This window comes from Gossypium raimondii, chromosome 9, assembly GCF_025698545.1.
Source record: "Gossypium raimondii isolate GPD5lz chromosome 9, ASM2569854v1, whole genome shotgun sequence".
In the NCBI taxonomy this organism is placed as follows: domain Eukaryota; kingdom Viridiplantae; phylum Streptophyta; class Magnoliopsida; order Malvales; family Malvaceae; genus Gossypium; species Gossypium raimondii.
This window is the reverse complement of record NC_068573.1, coordinates 42,174,316-42,193,167: the sequence shown is the minus strand read 5'-3', so window position 1 is coordinate 42,193,167 and position 18,852 is coordinate 42,174,316. Positions and strand designations below refer to the sequence as shown.

General features: G+C 32.1%; 3 protein-coding genes across 9 annotated transcripts; 2 read left to right on the top strand and 1 right to left on the bottom strand.

The window, feature by feature from the left end:
- Positions 1-1,114: 1,114 nt before the first annotated feature.
- On the bottom strand, positions 1,115-8,385 carry LOC105799870 (increased DNA methylation 1). Of its 7 annotated transcripts, none has more exons than XM_052620906.1 (17): positions 8,224-8,385; positions 7,370-8,023; positions 5,872-5,947; positions 5,434-5,476; positions 5,265-5,346; positions 5,118-5,189; positions 4,981-5,033; positions 4,728-4,894; positions 4,163-4,346; positions 3,764-3,821; positions 3,622-3,678; positions 3,278-3,526; positions 2,446-2,507; positions 2,107-2,163; positions 1,906-1,999; positions 1,526-1,666; positions 1,115-1,436 (listed from the first exon to the last, which is right to left on the bottom strand). In XM_052620906.1, exons 4-17 carry the CDS (start codon positions 5,472-5,474, stop codon positions 1,314-1,316), a joined length of 1,440 nt encoding a protein of 479 aa, XP_052476866.1. In that variant the 5' UTR covers positions 5,475-5,476; positions 5,872-5,947; positions 7,370-8,023; positions 8,224-8,385; the 3' UTR covers positions 1,115-1,313. The 7 variants fall into 7 exon arrangements, with proteins under 7 accessions (XP_052476866.1, XP_052476864.1, XP_052476865.1 ...); XM_052620904.1 differs by having other exon boundaries at positions 5,434-5,947; positions 7,370-7,474; positions 7,716-8,023; XM_052620905.1 differs by lacking the exon at positions 5,872-5,947 and having other exon boundaries at positions 5,434-5,487; positions 7,716-8,023.
- Positions 8,386-13,348: 4,963 nt separating this feature from the next.
- Positions 13,349-16,942, top strand: LOC105799867 (UNC93-like protein 3). Its single transcript, XM_012630650.2, has 10 exons — positions 13,349-13,976; positions 14,157-14,320; positions 14,492-14,555; positions 14,653-14,766; positions 14,871-14,915; positions 15,285-15,532; positions 15,639-15,729; positions 16,146-16,258; positions 16,350-16,473; positions 16,571-16,942. Exons 1-10 carry the CDS (start codon positions 13,803-13,805, stop codon positions 16,763-16,765), a joined length of 1,332 nt encoding a protein of 443 aa, XP_012486104.1. The 5' UTR covers positions 13,349-13,802; the 3' UTR covers positions 16,766-16,942.
- Positions 16,943-17,626: 684 nt separating this feature from the next.
- LOC105799869 (uncharacterized) lies at positions 17,627-18,358 on the top strand. Its single transcript, XM_012630653.2, has one exon. It carries the CDS (start codon positions 17,876-17,878, stop codon positions 18,236-18,238), a length of 363 nt encoding a protein of 120 aa, XP_012486107.1. The 5' UTR covers positions 17,627-17,875; the 3' UTR covers positions 18,239-18,358.
- Positions 18,359-18,852: the final 494 nt, after the last annotated feature.

Genomic DNA, 18,852 nt, shown 5'->3' with positions numbered 1-18,852 from the left:
TAAAATTATTATTAGGTGAATATAAAAGTTTATAAACAAGATTTAAATGGAGATAATAACTCTCAAAGTGATACTTTTAATAGAGTAACAGAAATAGAGTCACATATAAAGTTTGTATGGATACACAAGAAAAGAAATACAAGATTTTTGTGGTCACTTTTCGTTTAAGTTTATTCTTTCATTTCATTATTTCATAATTCTTTCTAGTGATGTTTTTCAGTGTGGTCTTTCGTTTTATCATTTCATAACACTTATCATAATTTTAATATTATTAGTCAGTAAAAATTTTAATTTTAATTTTCGCTATAGTGAATAGATATTTATACCATATTATTTATCTCAATATATATTGGATAAATTATTCGCATTACAATATCACTTTTTGTTTGTTTCTTGTGTCAGGTTTGAAGATCATAAAATAATAGAAAAAGGTATAATTATTAGAATTCTAATTTTGAAGATTACCAATTACAAACTTTCAACCTATACAATAAAATGAATATTAAAAATCAAAATTAAGTAATAAGTATACCCTTTTATAATTATGATAAATTATAATTCTCTTTATCCAATAATTACATAAGTGCATAATTAAAAAATATAAAAATTTATGATTAATTAACCTACCTAAATATTAAGAATTAAAGCAAATAATTAAAAGCCCCAATTATACCAAATTTAATAAAATTTATTAATTACAATAATAATTACTCAAAACATACCGCAGATTATTATTACCACAAATTATTATTACATTAAGCCCTACTCCATTTTCCGATATTTATTTTTGTCTAGCAAAGATGTTACAGTTACCAGATGTTTCTAGCTTAGCATAGCATTTAACAGGTATTACATAATTGCATTGTAATAATTCTGTGTGATAGAAAAACAAAATATTCTTTTGCTACTATGTTAAAGATGAAAACTCTACTCTATTTTTCAAAAAAAAAGATTTACGTACTCAATAGTAGCTTCTTTCTTATAACTTGGTATGATTTGAAGTAGATTATAATTTTCAAAAACAAAATTTGTAGTTTAAATAAAGCACCAACCACATATCATTTTCACATTATCTTTTCTTAGTTACCTTCAAAATATGTAAATCTTAGCATGATTTTAGGCATAATATGTTATTCAAGAACCTTTGAAATGTCAAGAAAAGGTTTTCTGTTTACCGCATGCATGCATAATAAGAAGTCATCATGCAATGCTTGTTTGATTCTGTAAAACACAAAGGAAATTTCACGAAGGGTTCAAGAGCCCAACAAGACAAATTAAAAGTCATGTTTGAAGCCATTGCTGAACCTGGCTGGCTATTCCGATGGAAAGTTATCGGGGAGATTAACAGAGTTATTTGGAATCTGCTGCACCTTCTTCACCAGCACTGACGTTCCCTTGAAAACTGTCACTTGTAGCTGCTTTTGGTAATTCATCAACTGAAAGACAAAATAAAGTTCAGTGTGGCCGCTTAGAGCTTTTATCATCTTTGTTTCTCAAACAAAAGGAAATTTAGAATGGCACTTACTTGCTGTTCTTTCATCTTTTTAAACCCAAACTTCTCTGTCCAAATTGACAAAGCTTCCTCAGCTGCAGGAAGCATGAGGCTTTCCACATTTAGTGAACTTAAAAACCTCTCAATACAAGCAAATAATGCCTGGAAATATCCCTATAACAAGATCAAAGATAATGATGATATGTCAGCTTGGTCCAGAACTAGTGCATTCATTCGTGTTTTGAATGAAGAGTTGAAACAAAAACCGATAAGCTATACAAGAACGTAACAGCATTCTAAGGTGACAGATTTGTAAGTTAAACATAGAACTGCAATGTAATTTCAAACCGCCTAAAATAGTAGGATTGAAGTTGACAGCAAGAACGATGCACATGCTTAGTCTAATCACTTACTTTTCCTTGATGTTCTCTAGTTGTCCCTACCATAGGGAGTTCAGCAATCTCCCGACCAAATATCCTAAGAAGACCAGCTGATACAACAACAGACCTGCACCATGCACCAACACAGTGTATACATGCATATGCAATAAAGCAATAGAGAGAAAACAACACCCCCCTCCCCACCACCCAAATGAAAGACAAAAAGCAAAATACCTGACAATCAAAACCACACAATACATTCCACCAAACTCTTGCCCAGATATACTTCTCCTTTACAAAGATCAAAATGCAACTGTCAGATCCAATCCGAACAAACCAGATCACAAGTAAATTATGCCTTAACAGTTTTAGTAGTATCATTAAGATGCAAAATTTGTGATAAATCAAGCAAAACATCCTATTAATCACATATAAATTAACATATTTTCTTGAGAAAACCTTTTCTAGTCATAAAGAGATTCTATATTTCTTTTTTTCTGTTTTAAAGCCAAAAAGGAAAATAAAACATTAGAACCACCTAAAAGGTAGGAAGGGGAAGAATGAGATACAAACCCATAGACCATCGCAGGAATCAAATCACAACCAGACTTTGCAACAATGGGATCAAAGCATTCCTGTCAAAAAGAAAGTACAAATAACTTGAGCAGACAATTATTAAATACAACTAAACTAAATATAATATAAGCAAGATAATCAACACTCTAAAGAAAGCTAGCATATAGACGAGCATATCAGAAAAATCCATAGTATAACAAATACTTACGAATGTTTAATCAAATTCAGTTCCATCATTAGTTTAGTTTTAAAATCCCAACTTCACCTCAACTGCAATTCTTGTAATTTGTATGGATGGGAATTCATCAATTTGATCAGAGTACAATTTTTCTTTCGTTAAGCTGGATCTTAATTCTATCCATCAGCCATCAGTAATATATCCACAAAATTCAAAAGTACCAGTGTCATTCTCTAAGATTGACAATTTTCTTTGTGCCCCAACCTCATCATGATTGTGTGCTTAAGAATTTCAACTGCTTTAACTAAAATTATATGCTGAGATGTGGATGGAAGTGTATGCAAATAGCAGACGTTCTAAAAATGCGTCTGAGAGCATCTGAATTCAGAACTCTCTCCAACATGTTCCTTTTATATATTGTTCAAAAGCCATAATCAGTCATGGCACAGAGCTTATTTCAAAATTTCAATTCAAAAAGTTTGGTTAACATATATTGTACAAGCTCCAAGTACAATATTAAAAAGCTAGGTAAAAGGTAATATGTTCTAACAAAAAGGTCAGATGAAAAAAAAGTATATAAAGAATATGACCCACTGAGCAACTACTATAATATATTGAATGCTAATATGTTTCAAGTGAGGAAAAATTTACTTGAAATATTGCAGCTGCACTTGAAAGTAATGGCAGATCTTCAGGATAATGGCTTTTTCCACTTAGTATACACCATTGAACACAATCTGTGGCTTCATCAATAAATAATCCTTTTTCTAAATGCCTTCTTCTGATTACATTTGAGAATGAAGTAGGAATTATCTGCACCCCGTTGGAAACAGAACTCTGGAGGGCCCCATAAATCCTTTTGCAGTCATCACAACAGAACCATTTATCCTTGGGAACTTCCTATTGCATGGAGGAAAAACAAAATGATAAAAAAAAAAAAATTCAACTAGTACATATATCGTAACAATTAAACTGCAAGAGCATTTAAGACTTACTTTCAAATCACATTGTCCACTATCACGCAGGCATCCAACATGGAACTCCTTCTCACACTAAGAAAGGACAGAAGAAAAAGATAATGATATACCGAAGAAAAAGCCTGTTTGGATAGAAATAAGATGAGTAAACTGCACATACTTGGTCACAAAAAATAATTGTCCGATCATCGAAGGTAGTAGAACTGAAGTCATACTCCCTGAAAAAAACAATAATAGTCATCCTTGTCTCATAATACAAATATCAGACATTGATAAAGACTAAAAGCAGTAATCATGTAAGAAATCTATAAATAAACGGGAAAAGAAAAAAGGAACACAAAGTCCAAATAAGAAACTATTGGGAGATTATTGACTCCTAAAAAGCCTCTATTAACAATCCACTAGTTTCAATACCAACATGCTTCTATGTGGATAATAAACAAACATATATATGAATTCATTGAAGGATTATTCACACATTGAACCTCAGATTCTAAGATATTGATATGCTTAGAGACAGCATACTAGAATGGAGAAAAAAAATTACAGAAATACCAACCTGCAAATTGCACAACCACCAATTTCAAATTCTGGTGCTTTAACAACTCTTGTCAATCGTATCACAATTGGTCTTGCTATCCTTGAAGATTTTCCTAAAACAGCTTTTCTACCAAGACCATTTTCATCTGCACAATTTGCACAATGCCAATCACCTTCAGGAAGGTGCCCTAAATTCAAACAAGCTGCAACAAAGAAATTCAATGGAATCAGTGATGAAAGAAAACCTTAGATCAAAATGAGAATCAAGCACAAGATAAATTGAATGTATTTCACAATTAAGATGCAAAATGAAAAAAAGTTAATCAGGCATGTGCATCTTCTGTTTCATTGTTTGAGAGAAAATTGTCAAAAGACAGTCTAATAATCATTAGGCACAGAAGCACAAAATGATTAGAGCTTCAAATGCTGAACAGAGTGCACTGTGTTGTAATTGAAAAGATCATATAATCACTGGATGTTGGCCACCCAATATCAAATACTTTAAACACCAATTTTGAATCAAGTACCTGTCTCAACAAACATAATCTAGAAGAAACAGCTCAAAATAAAAGAAATTTACGCACCAGGATGAAAAGCCTGACAGCATTCATGACAAAAAAGCAGATCTCCAGAATCTCCACATATTGAACACATATCACCACCGATATCAGTGGTAATGCGTTGTCCATTTGACAATGACAAGGCTATATCATGAAGCGTCAACCCATTAGATGTACGGACGTGACGATACCTATTTAAAAAAAGAAAAAGTAAAAAGCTTAAAAAGGAATGACTCAATATTCTAGCGAAAGATCAAATTCAGTATAGACCACTCACGGTTGTCTTCTGTCGGCCATTCCAGCATGTGCTTCAAACTGTGAAGGGCTAAGCTGCTCATACCAAAACAAATTTAAAGCAAACCATAGATGAGAGAGATGATCTAGCATCAAGTTGACAATAAAATAGAAACTTACCTCTCTCTCACAACATCCACAGACTATGCCACTTCCCTGCTTGTACCCTTCAATTAGCTTCTGGATAAATTTCTTTTAAGAGTTTCAGTCAGTACTAGGCATAAATTATTACCAATCAACTAGATTATTTTCTATAAATCATTTCACCTGTCCTTTGACAAAGTAAGCCAATTCAGCCCCATCTGGAAGTCCTTTTGGCATAAAAAGTGACTGGTGCAAGAAATTATCCCTGCAAACAATTTAAAGAAATTCCAGCTTAATTCAGGCCGATCTAAATTTTACATAGAGAAGAAGCACACCATATGCCATAGCGTACCTTTTCTTCGTGCCAGCATCAGCAGTTCCCTTCCGTTTCATGACTGAGTTAGGTCTTAAGGTACAATGTCAGTGAGGTGTGAAAAAGAAAAAGAAAAAGAAACAAACAATCTATCTTATGAGGAAGGTAGATAGCCCTAATAACAGCCCCCTTGAGGAATTAACCATAAAATTAGTCAGAAAAAAATTCAATCCACCAACTCATATGAGAACTAAATTGAAAAGGCAAACGTGATGCTCAAATGCCAGATTTGATTCCACTAAGCACCCAGATAAAAACAACGAGGTAAAATCCATATTCCATATCTAGGGTGAAAACCAAGAAAATGCATTCAATGAAACCCGACCATAAGATAAGGACAGAAATGATTTTTTTTTTCAAGTTGAAACAATGAGAGATCATAGAAAAAGAAATCACCAAAAATTTATATCAGTTTACCTTTCCGCAAAAATTTATATTAGGCAAACTAGGTGGTTTGATGTTATAACCTTTCCGCAACTCCGATTAAGACTAGCTGCAGGACATAAGCGCATGTTAAAACCTAAAAAATGGCAAAACTAAAGAGGTTCTGTACTGACTGGCAAAAATTCAATTTTTCCTTCTCTTTAAGAAGGTTGACACTATATATTAATATGCCTGGTATGGTAGATTTAATATTTAACTCGCAAAATTCATCCTCACTTCCAAAACATTGAGAATGCAAAAAAATGGGGAAAAAAGAATCAAGGTAAGGATGCGCTGCTTCAGTGGGCCACTTACCTTCTTTGCTTAAACCGTACACGAGCCAACCAAATTTGACGGCAGTTACCTTGAATGTAATTCTTTCCATATTATAGAATCCATATCAATTCATTTCTTTCTCATTTGGAGTTAATTTCGATTATTACACTGTTGTAAATTGCCATGTTAATAATCAAGCATTGGAGGTATCGCATAAGTTACTAGGTACACGTGGCAACTTGATCCTAGATATTTTTCCTCAATTTTGTTTTTATTTCCTTAACTAGACTTGATTGCCTATAGAAGAAAGAGAGGCAACCTCAAGGAAAATGGCAATCCTCTAATTGAATTCTCATCTTTTTGTTTCTTTTACTTTTGGCAATTAAAAAGAAATGAAACCGCAAATCTATTCACAAACTCCCAAGAAAGAAAAACAAATAATAAGCCATATGAGATAGAACAAACCTAACATACATAAATCAATCAAAGCATTCTGCATAAGTTATTACCTTTCCAATTCCGAAAGGGCTCCTTATTTGTATATGTACCGGCCAAGTGCAAGTTATCTAGGACCGACAGTGAGGAGAAATATCTAGGATCAAGTTGCCACGCGTAAGTAGTAGCTTATGCGATACATCCAATGCTTGTGAATATTAACATGGAAATTTACAAAAGTGTAATAATCGAAATTAACTCCAAATGGGAAAGAAACGAATTGATATAGATTCTATCAGATGGCAGGAATTACATTTAAGCTAATTGTCGCCATATCTGGTGGCACGTGTAAAGTTCAAGCAAAGAAGGTAAGTGGTTGACTCAAGCAGCGCATGCAAGAGTAGAAAAAACAACGCAGATGCTTCTGCCCTCTCATGTGTAGTTACCATACCGGGTATATTAATACAGATACTGCCAACCAAAGAGAATGAAAATTTGATTTTTTGCCAGACAGTACAGAGCAACTTTATTTTTGCCATTGTTCAGGTTTTAACAAACGGTTAAGTTCTGCAGCAAGTCCACATCGGAGTTGCAGAAAGGTTGAAGCAAAGAAGAAATATAACATCAAACCACCTAGTTTGCCTAATTTCTTTTTCTATGATCTCCAAGTGTTTCAACTTTAAAATATATATATATACATATATCTCTTTTGTGTACTTATCTTATGGTCAAGTTTCACTAAATGCATTTTCTTGGTTTTCAACCTGGATATTGATTTTACCTTGTTGGTTTTATCTGAGTGCTTTCCATTCTCCAAGTTCATGTGATTATGTGCATGCCTAGTTTTGGCATCAGCATGCTGCTCAAAGTCATAAGCACTCAGCACCTGCTCACACACCACACAACCATTATACATCCTAAATACTAAGCATTAAAAGAACAAATAACAGTTGAGCGACTTTGGATGAATCATAAAATGCATCCATGCCGTTATTCACCAGCATGAATAATTCCATCCAGTATTCTCTAATAACCATAACCAAACAATAATAATAACCTCCGTAAACAAGTCAACACTTAACAAAAACAAAATTAACCTTGATTTAGATAGGGGGAACAATAGTTACCTTCACTCTGGCTCTATCAAGAATGCTAGTACCTAATTAAAGCCCGCTTCAATTCAGACTTTGTACTATTTACATTCTCCATAATCTCCTCTGTTGAGGTTCCCATAAAAACTGCTTCTTCCTCCATTAGTAGCAATTAGTTTCCAAAGTTCAGAAAATGAAGAGCATTCAAAACTGGAAATCCAGAGAAAGAAATAAGAATCCAAATGCGTCCGGAAAACTTGAATATATGCCTCCAAAGCAATGCTAAACAGGCATTCGTTACAATATGCTAGACTTGAATGTGTGCCTCCAATCCAACTCGCAAACTATACCAAAAAAAAGAACGAGAAGAAGATATTCATTTACGTTAGTCAAAGTTGAATCATAATTTGGACAATGGAAATTTTAATCGGAAACACTAACTGTACAAGTCCAAGAATAAAAGAAAACATTTAGAAATTGAATACGAATAACATAGAATTATAGCGAATCGAAGAACAAAGCATGCACGAGTAATGAAGACAACCATATTTCAAATCTGACGGATCTAGATTTCGTGGAAAGCTAGAAAAAGAAAAATCGTCCAGGTTTGTATTAGGTTTAGAGAGCGGTAAGCAAACCAGAATGAAAAATGCTTAATTCGCGGTCACTATTTACTTTTCAATTAGGGTCAGAGGGGCAGCCAAAAATATTTTTACTATATATATAAGCATCTCTCTTGTTAACATACAACAAACTCATGGAGTAAAGATTAAAATATTATTGTTCTATAAAATATTTTTTTGGCATGTTTTTACATTTTTATATATGACGGAATTTTGAAAAACATCGTGTCAGTGTTTGATACGATGAGAAGTAATAAGCTTCTAATAACTTAATAGGTTGGAAAATGATTTGAAAGCTTGGTGTGCTAAAATTTAAGGTAAACAATACCAAATGTGACTCGATTATTAATATGTTTATCGCTCAATTTCAAGAAGTTTTAAGTTAGTCATTTGCATGTTAATTTGGTAATGGACGTTAGATGGGACCATTAACTCATTATTTGTCATATGGTAAACTACACACAATGTCATTCAACTATTAATAACATTGCACTTTGGCCACTTAATTTCAAAAAATAAAATTACAAATTGATCATTAAACTATTTGAAAATTTTAGAATTTAATGGACCTCATTCACAATTGTTTTCCAATAATCTCTCCACCGTCTAGTCTCCCCCTTCGACAAAGAATCACACCAAACTAGTGCCTTTCCCCTCATATTTCAACTTCATGGTATAGTTTTTATTGAAATAGCCTAAAACCCACTAATTTAAAATCAAAGGTCTAACAAATAAGTCCTCTGATCTCTGTCCATCATCGTCAAATGATTGTTTGACTTTGATATGTTCCTCTTTTCAACCAAACTTTCTCCTTAACCTCTTATATTAAACTTCTGCCACTTAGAACTCTCCAATTAATTCTTAATTGAATTTTGTACATTTGAGTATCATTATATATATATATATTATTATCATTTCTCTTATTTTATTCAATCCCTTCACTTTTGTATGTCCTAATCAGGATTCATTGAAACAAAAGACTTTCTTACTTTTTTTTTACTTTTTTTTGTATTTTTTTTGTTTGTTTTGGTTGTGGTTGTGGAGATATTTGATTGCTAGTTCAAAGTAAGGATGTATGAATAACTTGATTGTGAAATTTCTTAGGTTATGATATTGGCTAAATAGGGAATGGTAAGTGAATTAATAATGAAAGATTGTTAAGTGAGTTGGATTCGCGGTTAGGCTTTACTAGGGTTTGGGATTTAAGTTGTTCTTGATATGGTTTGGATTATTAAGTTAGGTAATAATTGTGCAAATATTGAGTAATCAAAGTTTAAACATGTAAACTTACTAATTATTCAATAATCAACGCATAACTTTTTAAAACAGAGTCTATTGGGATTTAGTATCCTTTTTGTAGTTGTTTCATCATTAATGCCTGTAACTTTTCAACAATTTCATTGTTTAAATTATCATATCTTGTATATTTATTCTTAATGGTTTTGGTATGAAAAGTAAAGTGTATAAGTAAATATTGACTCATTAATTAGTTAACGTTTAACTAATATGAAGTTGCATTATGTGGTCGAATCATGATACGAAAAGACAACTTATATTTGTAGATAATATAAGTAGTTCATAGTCAAAAGTGTCAAAATTAAGCATTTTGATTTAAGAGATTATCAAGTACAATTGGGGAGATATCTTATTTTGGGCATCAAAGTTGTTGACTTCCAGAAAAATAAAGATATAGTGTGATTGTTTGGATTAACAATAAATTAAACATGACCAGAGTTGAATGTATCCTAGATCTGTTTATATATTTATTCACTTGTGACGTTTATGGTGTGACTTACCTCAATCACAAGTAACTGACTATGTGCACGTAACTCGTATACTTTGATATATTAAAAGTTTGTGTTCAATTGGTAATAGAGCCGAAAGATCGTATTTTGAGTATACTGCATATATATAACATGGCTTTGCTTAAAACAATAGAATTCATAGTCCAATAAAGGGTAAATAATATACTTTCATTGGCATTGCATTGGTGATGAAAAAGAAACATGGTCGCAAGTCATTGGTCTAATACGAATGGTTTTATTACTATGTGTTAGGAATAGACTTTTTTCACAAAGAAAGATGCAATGATTACCACAAGATAAAAGATGATCATATTAGTGAACATAAGTAACTTAAAGATATAAATGATATTATACGAGAGTGACACACTAATAATAAGGTTATTGGACAAGCAAGATTATAAATTGTTTTCGTAATGGGAAAGAGAGATTTTAGTCATGGTAATTTTAGTGGATTGACTCCATGACTAAATAATATTGTAATTAATAAACGAAAAGTCAAAACTTAATTACAAATTATTTGAACGCTAATTATATATATTCAATTAGTCCTTCCGCTAGCTCAACACAACCCTTCACAATTTGCATTTAGAATCAATATGTTGAATGAATAAAAGCAACGAAAAGATAAATGAATTGCGTGTATTACTATTACAGGTTAAATGCAATTTATTGCCAAGGAAAATAGATGAGTTAGTTATTAATTTATTTTTAATTATTATTTAATTGGTTGTAATTAAATAATTGAAGTTTAAAGAAAAAATTAAATTATACAGTCTTTGTAGTTTTACTGAAATGAGACAATTAAATTTATTTACTCATATGTTTTAGTATGTTAAAATCGTCATGGTTTTAAGAAAATTAGAATTGAGTTGAGAAAATAATTTAATTAAAATTTATTTTAATTAATTAATTAATATTTTGAAAATAGATAATTGGTTACTGAGATGAATAAATTAAATGAATTGATTTAAAGTTTAGATAGTATATATAACTATACCTAATACATGAAAGGTTCATAAAACCTGCTAGTAGTAAGGTTAAGGTGGGAGACACACTAGGGTATTCCAGTGTGAGTGCCACGGCTAGAGGTGCTCATGGGCCGGGCCCATAAAAAAATTTCGGCCCGGCCCGAAATATGGGCCTAAGATTTTGCCCATGCCCGGCCCGGGAAAAAAATCATAAGCCCGGGCCCGGCCCATTTTTATTTTAAAATTTTTAAAAAATTAAAAAAAGTATTTTTAAAATATTTTAAAATTAAAAAAATTTAAAAAAAGTATTTTAAAAATATTTTAAAATTTAAAAAAATAAAAAAGTATGTAAAAAATATTTTAAAATTAAAAAAAAATAAAAAAAAGTATGTAAAAAATATTTTAAAATTAAAAAATAAATATATTTATTATATTGGCCCGGGCCGGGCCGGGCCCGGGCCGAAAAAGTGGTGCCCGAGGCCCGGCCCATTTTCTAAACGGGCCTCGTTTTTTTTGCCCAAGCCCATATTTCGAGCCTATATTTTTACCCAAACTCTCCCATATTTCGGGCGGGCCATTGGGCCGGGCCGGGCCACCCGGCCCATGAGCACCTCTAGCCACGGCCCACCATGTGTAGTCCTAGTGAGACTGTGTTTTTTATTAAGATATTATTATGTTGTCTCTTATTGTTCAAGTGGAACTTATGAAAAATTTTCCTATAAATAATGACTATGGGCAAAGTCAAATATACACAACTCTAAGTGCAGTTACTCTATACGAAAATAGTGAAATTTATTTTTTCAAATAAATTTTATTTTTCTGAGAACTCGAGTTAGGTTTCTTGTCCCATAAAGGGAATTAACTTGAGTTAGTTTGTGAATTAGATCCTATTCTCTAAGCAAATTAAAGGTTCAAAAATAGTATAGAAGATCGTATTGGTTGAAAGTTGAGGATTTACTAAGTAGAAAACACATGTAATAATTTGGTAAAGTTTATTGATAAATAACACAAAGGGCTCGCATTTTAGAAAAAAAATTTCAAAATTTCACTGTGCAAACAAACACGTTTTCTAACTCGAATTTTTCAAGTGAGTCCCATCTAATGTTTTGTCAATCAAGACAATCATATTTATATTTCTATTTCTAGGAGTCAATCTAACTTTGAGAGTTAAGGAAAGCTATATCCCCAATTAAACTTATAGACAACATAATAGTTCCTATTATTTGAATCATTTGTTCAATGTGATTTTTATGGACTATAATTTTATAATTAATTAACATATTGAAGAATACGTCAAAAGTTATTAAAATTAATTAAAAATTAGAAAATATTAAAATATTAAAAATTATATAAATTATGAACATAATAAAAATTATAAATTAAGAAAAATATTTAAAATATAAAATATTATTAAAAATATTATAAAAATATAGAAATGTGCAAAAATTATAAAATGGAAAATTACAAAATATTATTACAAAATATTCAAAACAATATAAAATTTAAAAAATATTAAAATATTTACAATTTTACATATAACCTTCTCAATCAATTTTCTTATCTTTTACATCTCAAAACACTCCCTATCATAGACGATGGAGAAAAGAGATACAAGATTTGATAAGATCCGGACGAGTACAATAGATAGCTTTAGGGATGAAATAAATATTTTATAAGTTTTAATAGGTTTGTAATGTTAATGTAGTTTCATATTTTTAAGGTTAGTTTTATATTTTTCATATTATTTTATTTTATTTTTATAATTTTTATGTGTTTTATAATATTTTGTTAATTTCATTAATATTTTTAATAATTTTACAATTTTCATATTTTTTGTAATTTATAAAATTTTAATTTTAATATTTTTACAAATTTTATAATTTATACAACTTTTTGTCATTTATAATAACTTTTTAATTTTTGTGGTTTATATTTTTAAACATTTTATGATTTTCTATAATATTTTTAATAATTTTAAATAAAATATAAAATTTCACCACATGACATAACCTTAACATGCAAAGTGGTGAAAACAACTTAGAAAATGTTAATATTACATTGTAACGATTGACTTAATTTTAATGGTTCAATGATTTAATTGGTCGAAATTTTAATATCGAAGAACTTAATTCAATGTAAAAATAAACAGGAATTTAATTGATTTTTGGTAAATTTCAAGACCCTTAACCTAAATTATTTAAATACAATCTAAATTATTGCTGGGATAACTTACACTCTTTTATAGTTGGATTCCTAATTTTGACGGAGGATACTAGCAAAAGGAGAGAAAAAAAGAGAAGAAATTTGTCTGTCGTTTTATAGGAACAATTGAATAAAATACTACTGAATTAAGAAATAATATATATTTCGTCGATTAAGCTTCCATCGCCGTCCGATACTCCGGCCCTCTCTCATCTTTCATCATCATCGATTAATTCGAAGACTTTTAGATTCCTTTCAAAATGATACGAAACCAAAACAATCAATTTGAATATTCAGAATCCTTCCACATCTTTTGATTTTCCTACGATTTTCTCAGCAACCGCATGGTCCCCAACCCAAATTTTTTAATCAACAATCCGAAGTTGTAGCTTTTCTCGTATGTCCTTTACTCCACACTCTTCAAGCCGGCTCTCTTTCCCCTTTTGACATCACTCTCTTGGATTTCTCACCCTCTAATTTCTGGAGGGTTTTTTAAAATCAGCTGGAGCTAAAATTACAAGTCATATGGCAATCGAATCGATGGATACTCGCGACGAAGAGGCGCCCCTGTTCGTTGATGTTTCGGGAGGTGAAACTCCCAAAAGCCGAACGAGGGACGTTCATATTTTGAGCTGCGCCTTCTTGTTGATCTTCCTTGCTTATGGAGCTGCTCAGAATTTAGAGACTACTATTAATTCCGTGAGTTCCTTTTTCCGTCTCATATATTTTCATTCGATTGAATTCAAATCCAGCTATTTGGTTGAGTATAAACGTGACTGAAGTTTGAAATTCTCGGGAATTTTTAAGAGATTCTACAGTTTTCCTGAATTATTGAAATTTTAAAAGTTTTAACTATTCCTTTTTTTTTGGCTGTTTCAGGAAGGAAACTTGGGAACGGTATCACTCGGGATACTGTATGTATCATTTGCGTTTTTCTCCTTGTTTGCTTCGCTGGTGGTTCGAGTACTGGGGTCGAAGAATGCTGTGGTGTTGGGGACTACTGGTTATTGGTTGTATATAGCTGCAAATTTGAAGCCTACGTGGTAATTGTTTTTCAGTTTTTGAATGGTAATTAATGTAGAAATGAACTACTGACCTTTTGCCCAATTTCTGTGTATGGTACTTTCAACTTGAACTGGGTCTTTCCATACTATGTTTTAACCATGTTGTAATGGAACTTTCAAATTGAACATCTTTTAATCTTATTGTTGTAGGTATACTATGGTTCCAGTTTCACTGTATATGGGTTTTGCAGCTTCAATAATATGGGTTGGGGAGGTATGTGTGCGATTTAGACTTATTAGGTTCATCGATCTTTCTTGTATAGTGATTATCATTGATTGATTTCCGATTCTTAACCAATTTAGTGTCTCAGGGGACATATCTTACTTCTATTGCACGCAGTCATGCTATAGATACCGGCTTACATGAAGGAACTGTGATTGGTAACTTCAATGGAGAATTTTGGGCAGTTTTTGCTCTTCACCAGGTGACAATCTTTGTTGTGACAATCTACTCAGAAACTTTCTATGACGAGGTTTAAATGCTAAACATTAATCTTTTACTACAAATTGGTTTTGCTAAAATTTGCAGTTTGTTGGGAATCTGATCACACTTGCAGTACTGCCAAAGGGAACGGTATGTGTTGCCTTCATGAAGAACAGTTTTTTTCCTCTTTTATTCTAATTGTGTTCTTGGACGATGGTGTCTTCCTCAATATCAGGGTGGAAAAATCAGTCCAGCTTTCTGCATGCTTCCAGACATGTTTGATTTTAGTACTTAATTTCTCTTTCAAGAACTGATTTATTCTTTAGGTAGTTATATACATACCACCATTCCAATGCCCTGCCTCTCCCCCCCCCCCCAAAAAAAAATATATATATATCATCATGGGATTTGATTCCATCTTATCATTTGATAGCATGGATCTTTCAGCTTGGGTTTAGTGTTTTTCATTTTTCCTTTTAAATGTTCAATGGCTAATGACAAGTTATCCTTACACTGCAGGAAGGAAGTACCGGCAGCACGACTTTGCTTTTCATTGTCTTTCTTTGTAGTATGACATTAGGTACAATTCTTATGTGTTTCATATGTAAAACCAATGACAAAGAGAAGGTATCAGAAGATTCTTCTGTCAGTTTTTGTTCTGCTGTGGCATCTCGGTTGAATTCAGTTATCCTTCCTTTGCTTGACATGCGGATGCTGTTGGTCATTCCTCTTATTGCTTATTCAGGATTACAGCAAGCTTTTGTATGGTATTGCTTGCTTAGGCCCTTTACTGCAACAACTTGTTTCAAGCCTTGCCTTCTTAAAGAGAACTTTTCATCTTTTTTCTTAGTTAGATATATTTTGCAATTTTAGGGCTAGTTACACCAAGGACATTGTAAACCCAACTCTTGGAGAGGCTGGTGTAGGTGGTGCAATGGCAGTTTATGGTGCTTTTGATGCAATTGTAAGTACTTAAAATTCAGAATTGATTGCTAGTTATTAACAATTAGTTTTACTTGAAAATAACCGCATGAAAGTTTAGGTTTTTAATGAATAGCTTCTTAGTAAACTATTTTTTCTTACTTTAGTGAAAGATTTAAAATTTCCTAAAATCCTTTGTATTATTTTTTTGTCAAGACACTTTGCCATAGGACAGTGGCTACTTGTTTCTTTTCCATGGATGCATATCCATATGCCTGCATTAAAAAGAGCATTTATTTGACTTGACCATCACGTAAGTTCTGTTTATTACTGTATGGCAGTGCTCACTTTAGTCTTACAAAGTCGGTAAAATATTGATATTTATTCTCATTAAGTGCTGGTAGCTCACTTGGTTGATTTATTATCTACTCTCATTTGGATGGTAAAACCTTGTGATAGTGTTCCCTGGCGGCTGGTCGACTCACATCTGGCCTCAGATCAATTACTGTAATAGTTTGTGGGGGAGCTTTTTTTCAGGCATTGATACTCCTCTGGCTTTTGCTAAAATACAGGTTAGAGCAAAGCGGTCTTGTAGTTTTTCTGTATTTAACTTCCCAGCTGTTTCTCTATCCTACTTTAACCTTAAATAATGTTGTGATGTAGTGCAACTAGTGGAGTGCTTGGCGTAATATACCCTCTTCTCATGGCGGCTTTCCTGGGCATCGGTGATGGGGTTTTGAACACGCAGCTCAGTGCTTTGCTTGCTCTACTTTTTAAGCATGATACGGTACGAACACGGAACAAGTATATGTTAGGTGTAGATATTTCAGTAACTTCACAACTTTTGTCTCTGTAACCACAAGTGAATATTTCATCTGAAACAGGAAGGAGCGTTTGCACAGCTGAAGGTGTGGCAGAGTTCCGCGATTGCAGTCGTGTTCTTTTTGAGCCCAGTTGTGACATTGCAGACAATGGTGGAGATCATGGTTGGTGCAATTTCTGTTTCCTTGGTTTCATTTCTTTTCCTTACTCTGAAGGTAGAGAAAGCATTCTCTTCGCACCAAGTTACCAACATGTAATATATTTCAACCAAGCTATGGTACAACCAATGTTTCTTCAAGCTTGGGAAAACTTAATTACATGCTACTTAATGTTCTTTGACGTTTATAATTGTAATATCCATCCAATTACAAGTCTGGTTTCGAATATCAATTTGTAGTTATAAATATCCCTTTAAATGCAAGTGTTTTCTTAAATTATTCTTTTTCTTACCATAAATTGACTTGAGTTTGGTTTAATAAAATTATTGATTTGGTCGTTTGTTTGATTAGGTTTTATTATTATTATTGTAAAATATAATAATTTCAATTTTCATCGTCCACTTTATAAGTCGGAATAAATTATCCTTGATTTCAAAAGTTCAATTTGATGGACTGAAATCTAAAATCAAGTGTAATTAAGTTATTTATTTTAATAAAATTAAATTTATCCCTTACTTAATGGACGTAACAAATTAAAATTGATTATTATAATGATTTTTCTACCTATTATTGAAGCTAATAGAAAATTTTATAAAATAAAAGGCTTGAGAAAGAGAAATCAATTTATTATAGTGTTTGTTTTTAAATCCAACAGTCCACTTTACTTCAATATTATATTATTTTAAATATTCTAAAATTGTCGAATGGCCATAATTGTATTTTTGAGTTTTTATTTGGCTGTTTGAAAAAACATCAAAGGTTGATGATGAAAAAAACTCAAAAATATAATTAGGATCATTTTGATAAAACATGTAAATATTAGTAGCCAAATTTTTCATTAAACTATTTATTTATTAGTAAAAATTTTCAATATTCAAAATTATATAGTTTTTACTCAAAAATTCTAAAGCTGTCCTACACTTTAATAGATTCAATTTGTTAGCGAAGCAAGGCAAACAAATCCACGTAGTGATGGAGATCGTGGAGACTGGCAACCAAATCCTTAACTAAAAAAAAGAAAGTCGAAAACATTCTGGGAGTTGGTCTCTTTCATTACACAGCTCAACGCCAATCCCCAACCCAACTAAACTTTAGTAGCTGAAATTAGGTCCCCTCCCTCCCCCCCTCCTTCTTTTAGCCACCTCCATTTCCTCGATAATCCATTCTCTTTAAAACCCAACCCTCCCCCAAATCCCCTCACTGAAAAAAATGATTCTTTCTTTTCTTACAACCCTGCTTCATAGACTCACCTTACGGTGGCCGGTGCTACTCTACGCTGCCACGTGGACTGTTATTCTAACTGCGATGGTGGCGGTGGCGTCGTTCTCGCCGGAGGTGGCCTTTGTCTCCGCCGTATCTCAGTCATCTTCGTTCTCGAAAGCGTGCGGAACAGAGGGGTCGGTTAGAGTTCCGATGGACGTGGCGGGAGAGAAGCTGTGCTTGCCGGTTCACCTCTTCGGTAAGTCCAAAATCGATTGGATTGTTCCTCCGGTTTTCGCGGCCGTCATTGTTACTGGGTCGGCTTGGGTGGTCCGTGGCATTGGCTTGTGGGAATTCGACGAGGCCCATTGATTTCGGCTTATTTCTTTTCTGATGAAATTCATAGTCTATTTTCTTTCTGTCTGATTATAATAGAAATATAGTGTAATAAATTAACTCCAAATAAATAAAATCATAAATTTTATATCTCAATATTCGTAACGGATAACCCTTTATGACTCACTTTAACGGACAAGTCCAACTCTTCGGTTGCCTTTGGAGTTCATCTTGAAATTTAGTAGAAAAGTTTACAAAAATTAAATCTTTTTTTTTGGTGAAAAAAAAATCAATTTAAAATCTAATTTTAAGATTGAGTTGCTTCAATTTGATTTATTTTGGAAGTTTTAATATATTATTCTTTATTTTATATAATTTATATCATATAAAACTTAAAAAGCAAAAGGGTCTAAATTTTTTAATAAAAATGGAAAATCAAATCAACTTTTTAAAAAATTACATCAATTAAGCTTATTCAATTGGTCTCTTTTGTTAACATGTATTATCATTCACTAATTTTATTATCATGTATACTAATGTGATAAATTCGAATTCAACATGTTGATATGTGACGTACCACATGAATTAATATGCTAACATAATATTTAAAGAATTAGATAAAATTATAATTATTATAAAAAAAAACATTA

Coding starts and splice junctions, on each gene's coding strand:
- LOC105799870 (XM_052620906.1), bottom strand. CDS start 5,474: ATGAAACGGAAGGGAACTGCTGATGCTGGCACGAAGAAAAG. Junction 5,034..5,117: donor GTGGATGTTGTGAGAGAGAG/GTAAGTTTCTAT, acceptor TGGTATGAGCAG/CTTAGCCCTTCACAGTTTGA. Junction 2,000..2,106: donor TGTGTGGTTTTGATTGTCAG/GTATTTTGCTTT, acceptor TGCATGGTGCAG/GTCTGTTGTTGTATCAGCTG.
- LOC105799867 (XM_012630650.2), top strand. CDS start 13,803: ATGGCAATCGAATCGATGGATACTCGCGACGAAGAGGCGCCCCTGTTC. Junction 14,767..14,870: donor CAGTTTTTGCTCTTCACCAG/GTGACAATCTTT, acceptor TAAAATTTGCAG/TTTGTTGGGAATCTGATCAC. Junction 15,533..15,638: donor TTACAGCAAGCTTTTGTATG/GTATTGCTTGCT, acceptor TTGCAATTTTAG/GGCTAGTTACACCAAGGACA.
- LOC105799869 (XM_012630653.2), top strand. CDS start 17,876: ATGATTCTTTCTTTTCTTACAACCCTGCTTCATAGACTCACCTTACGG.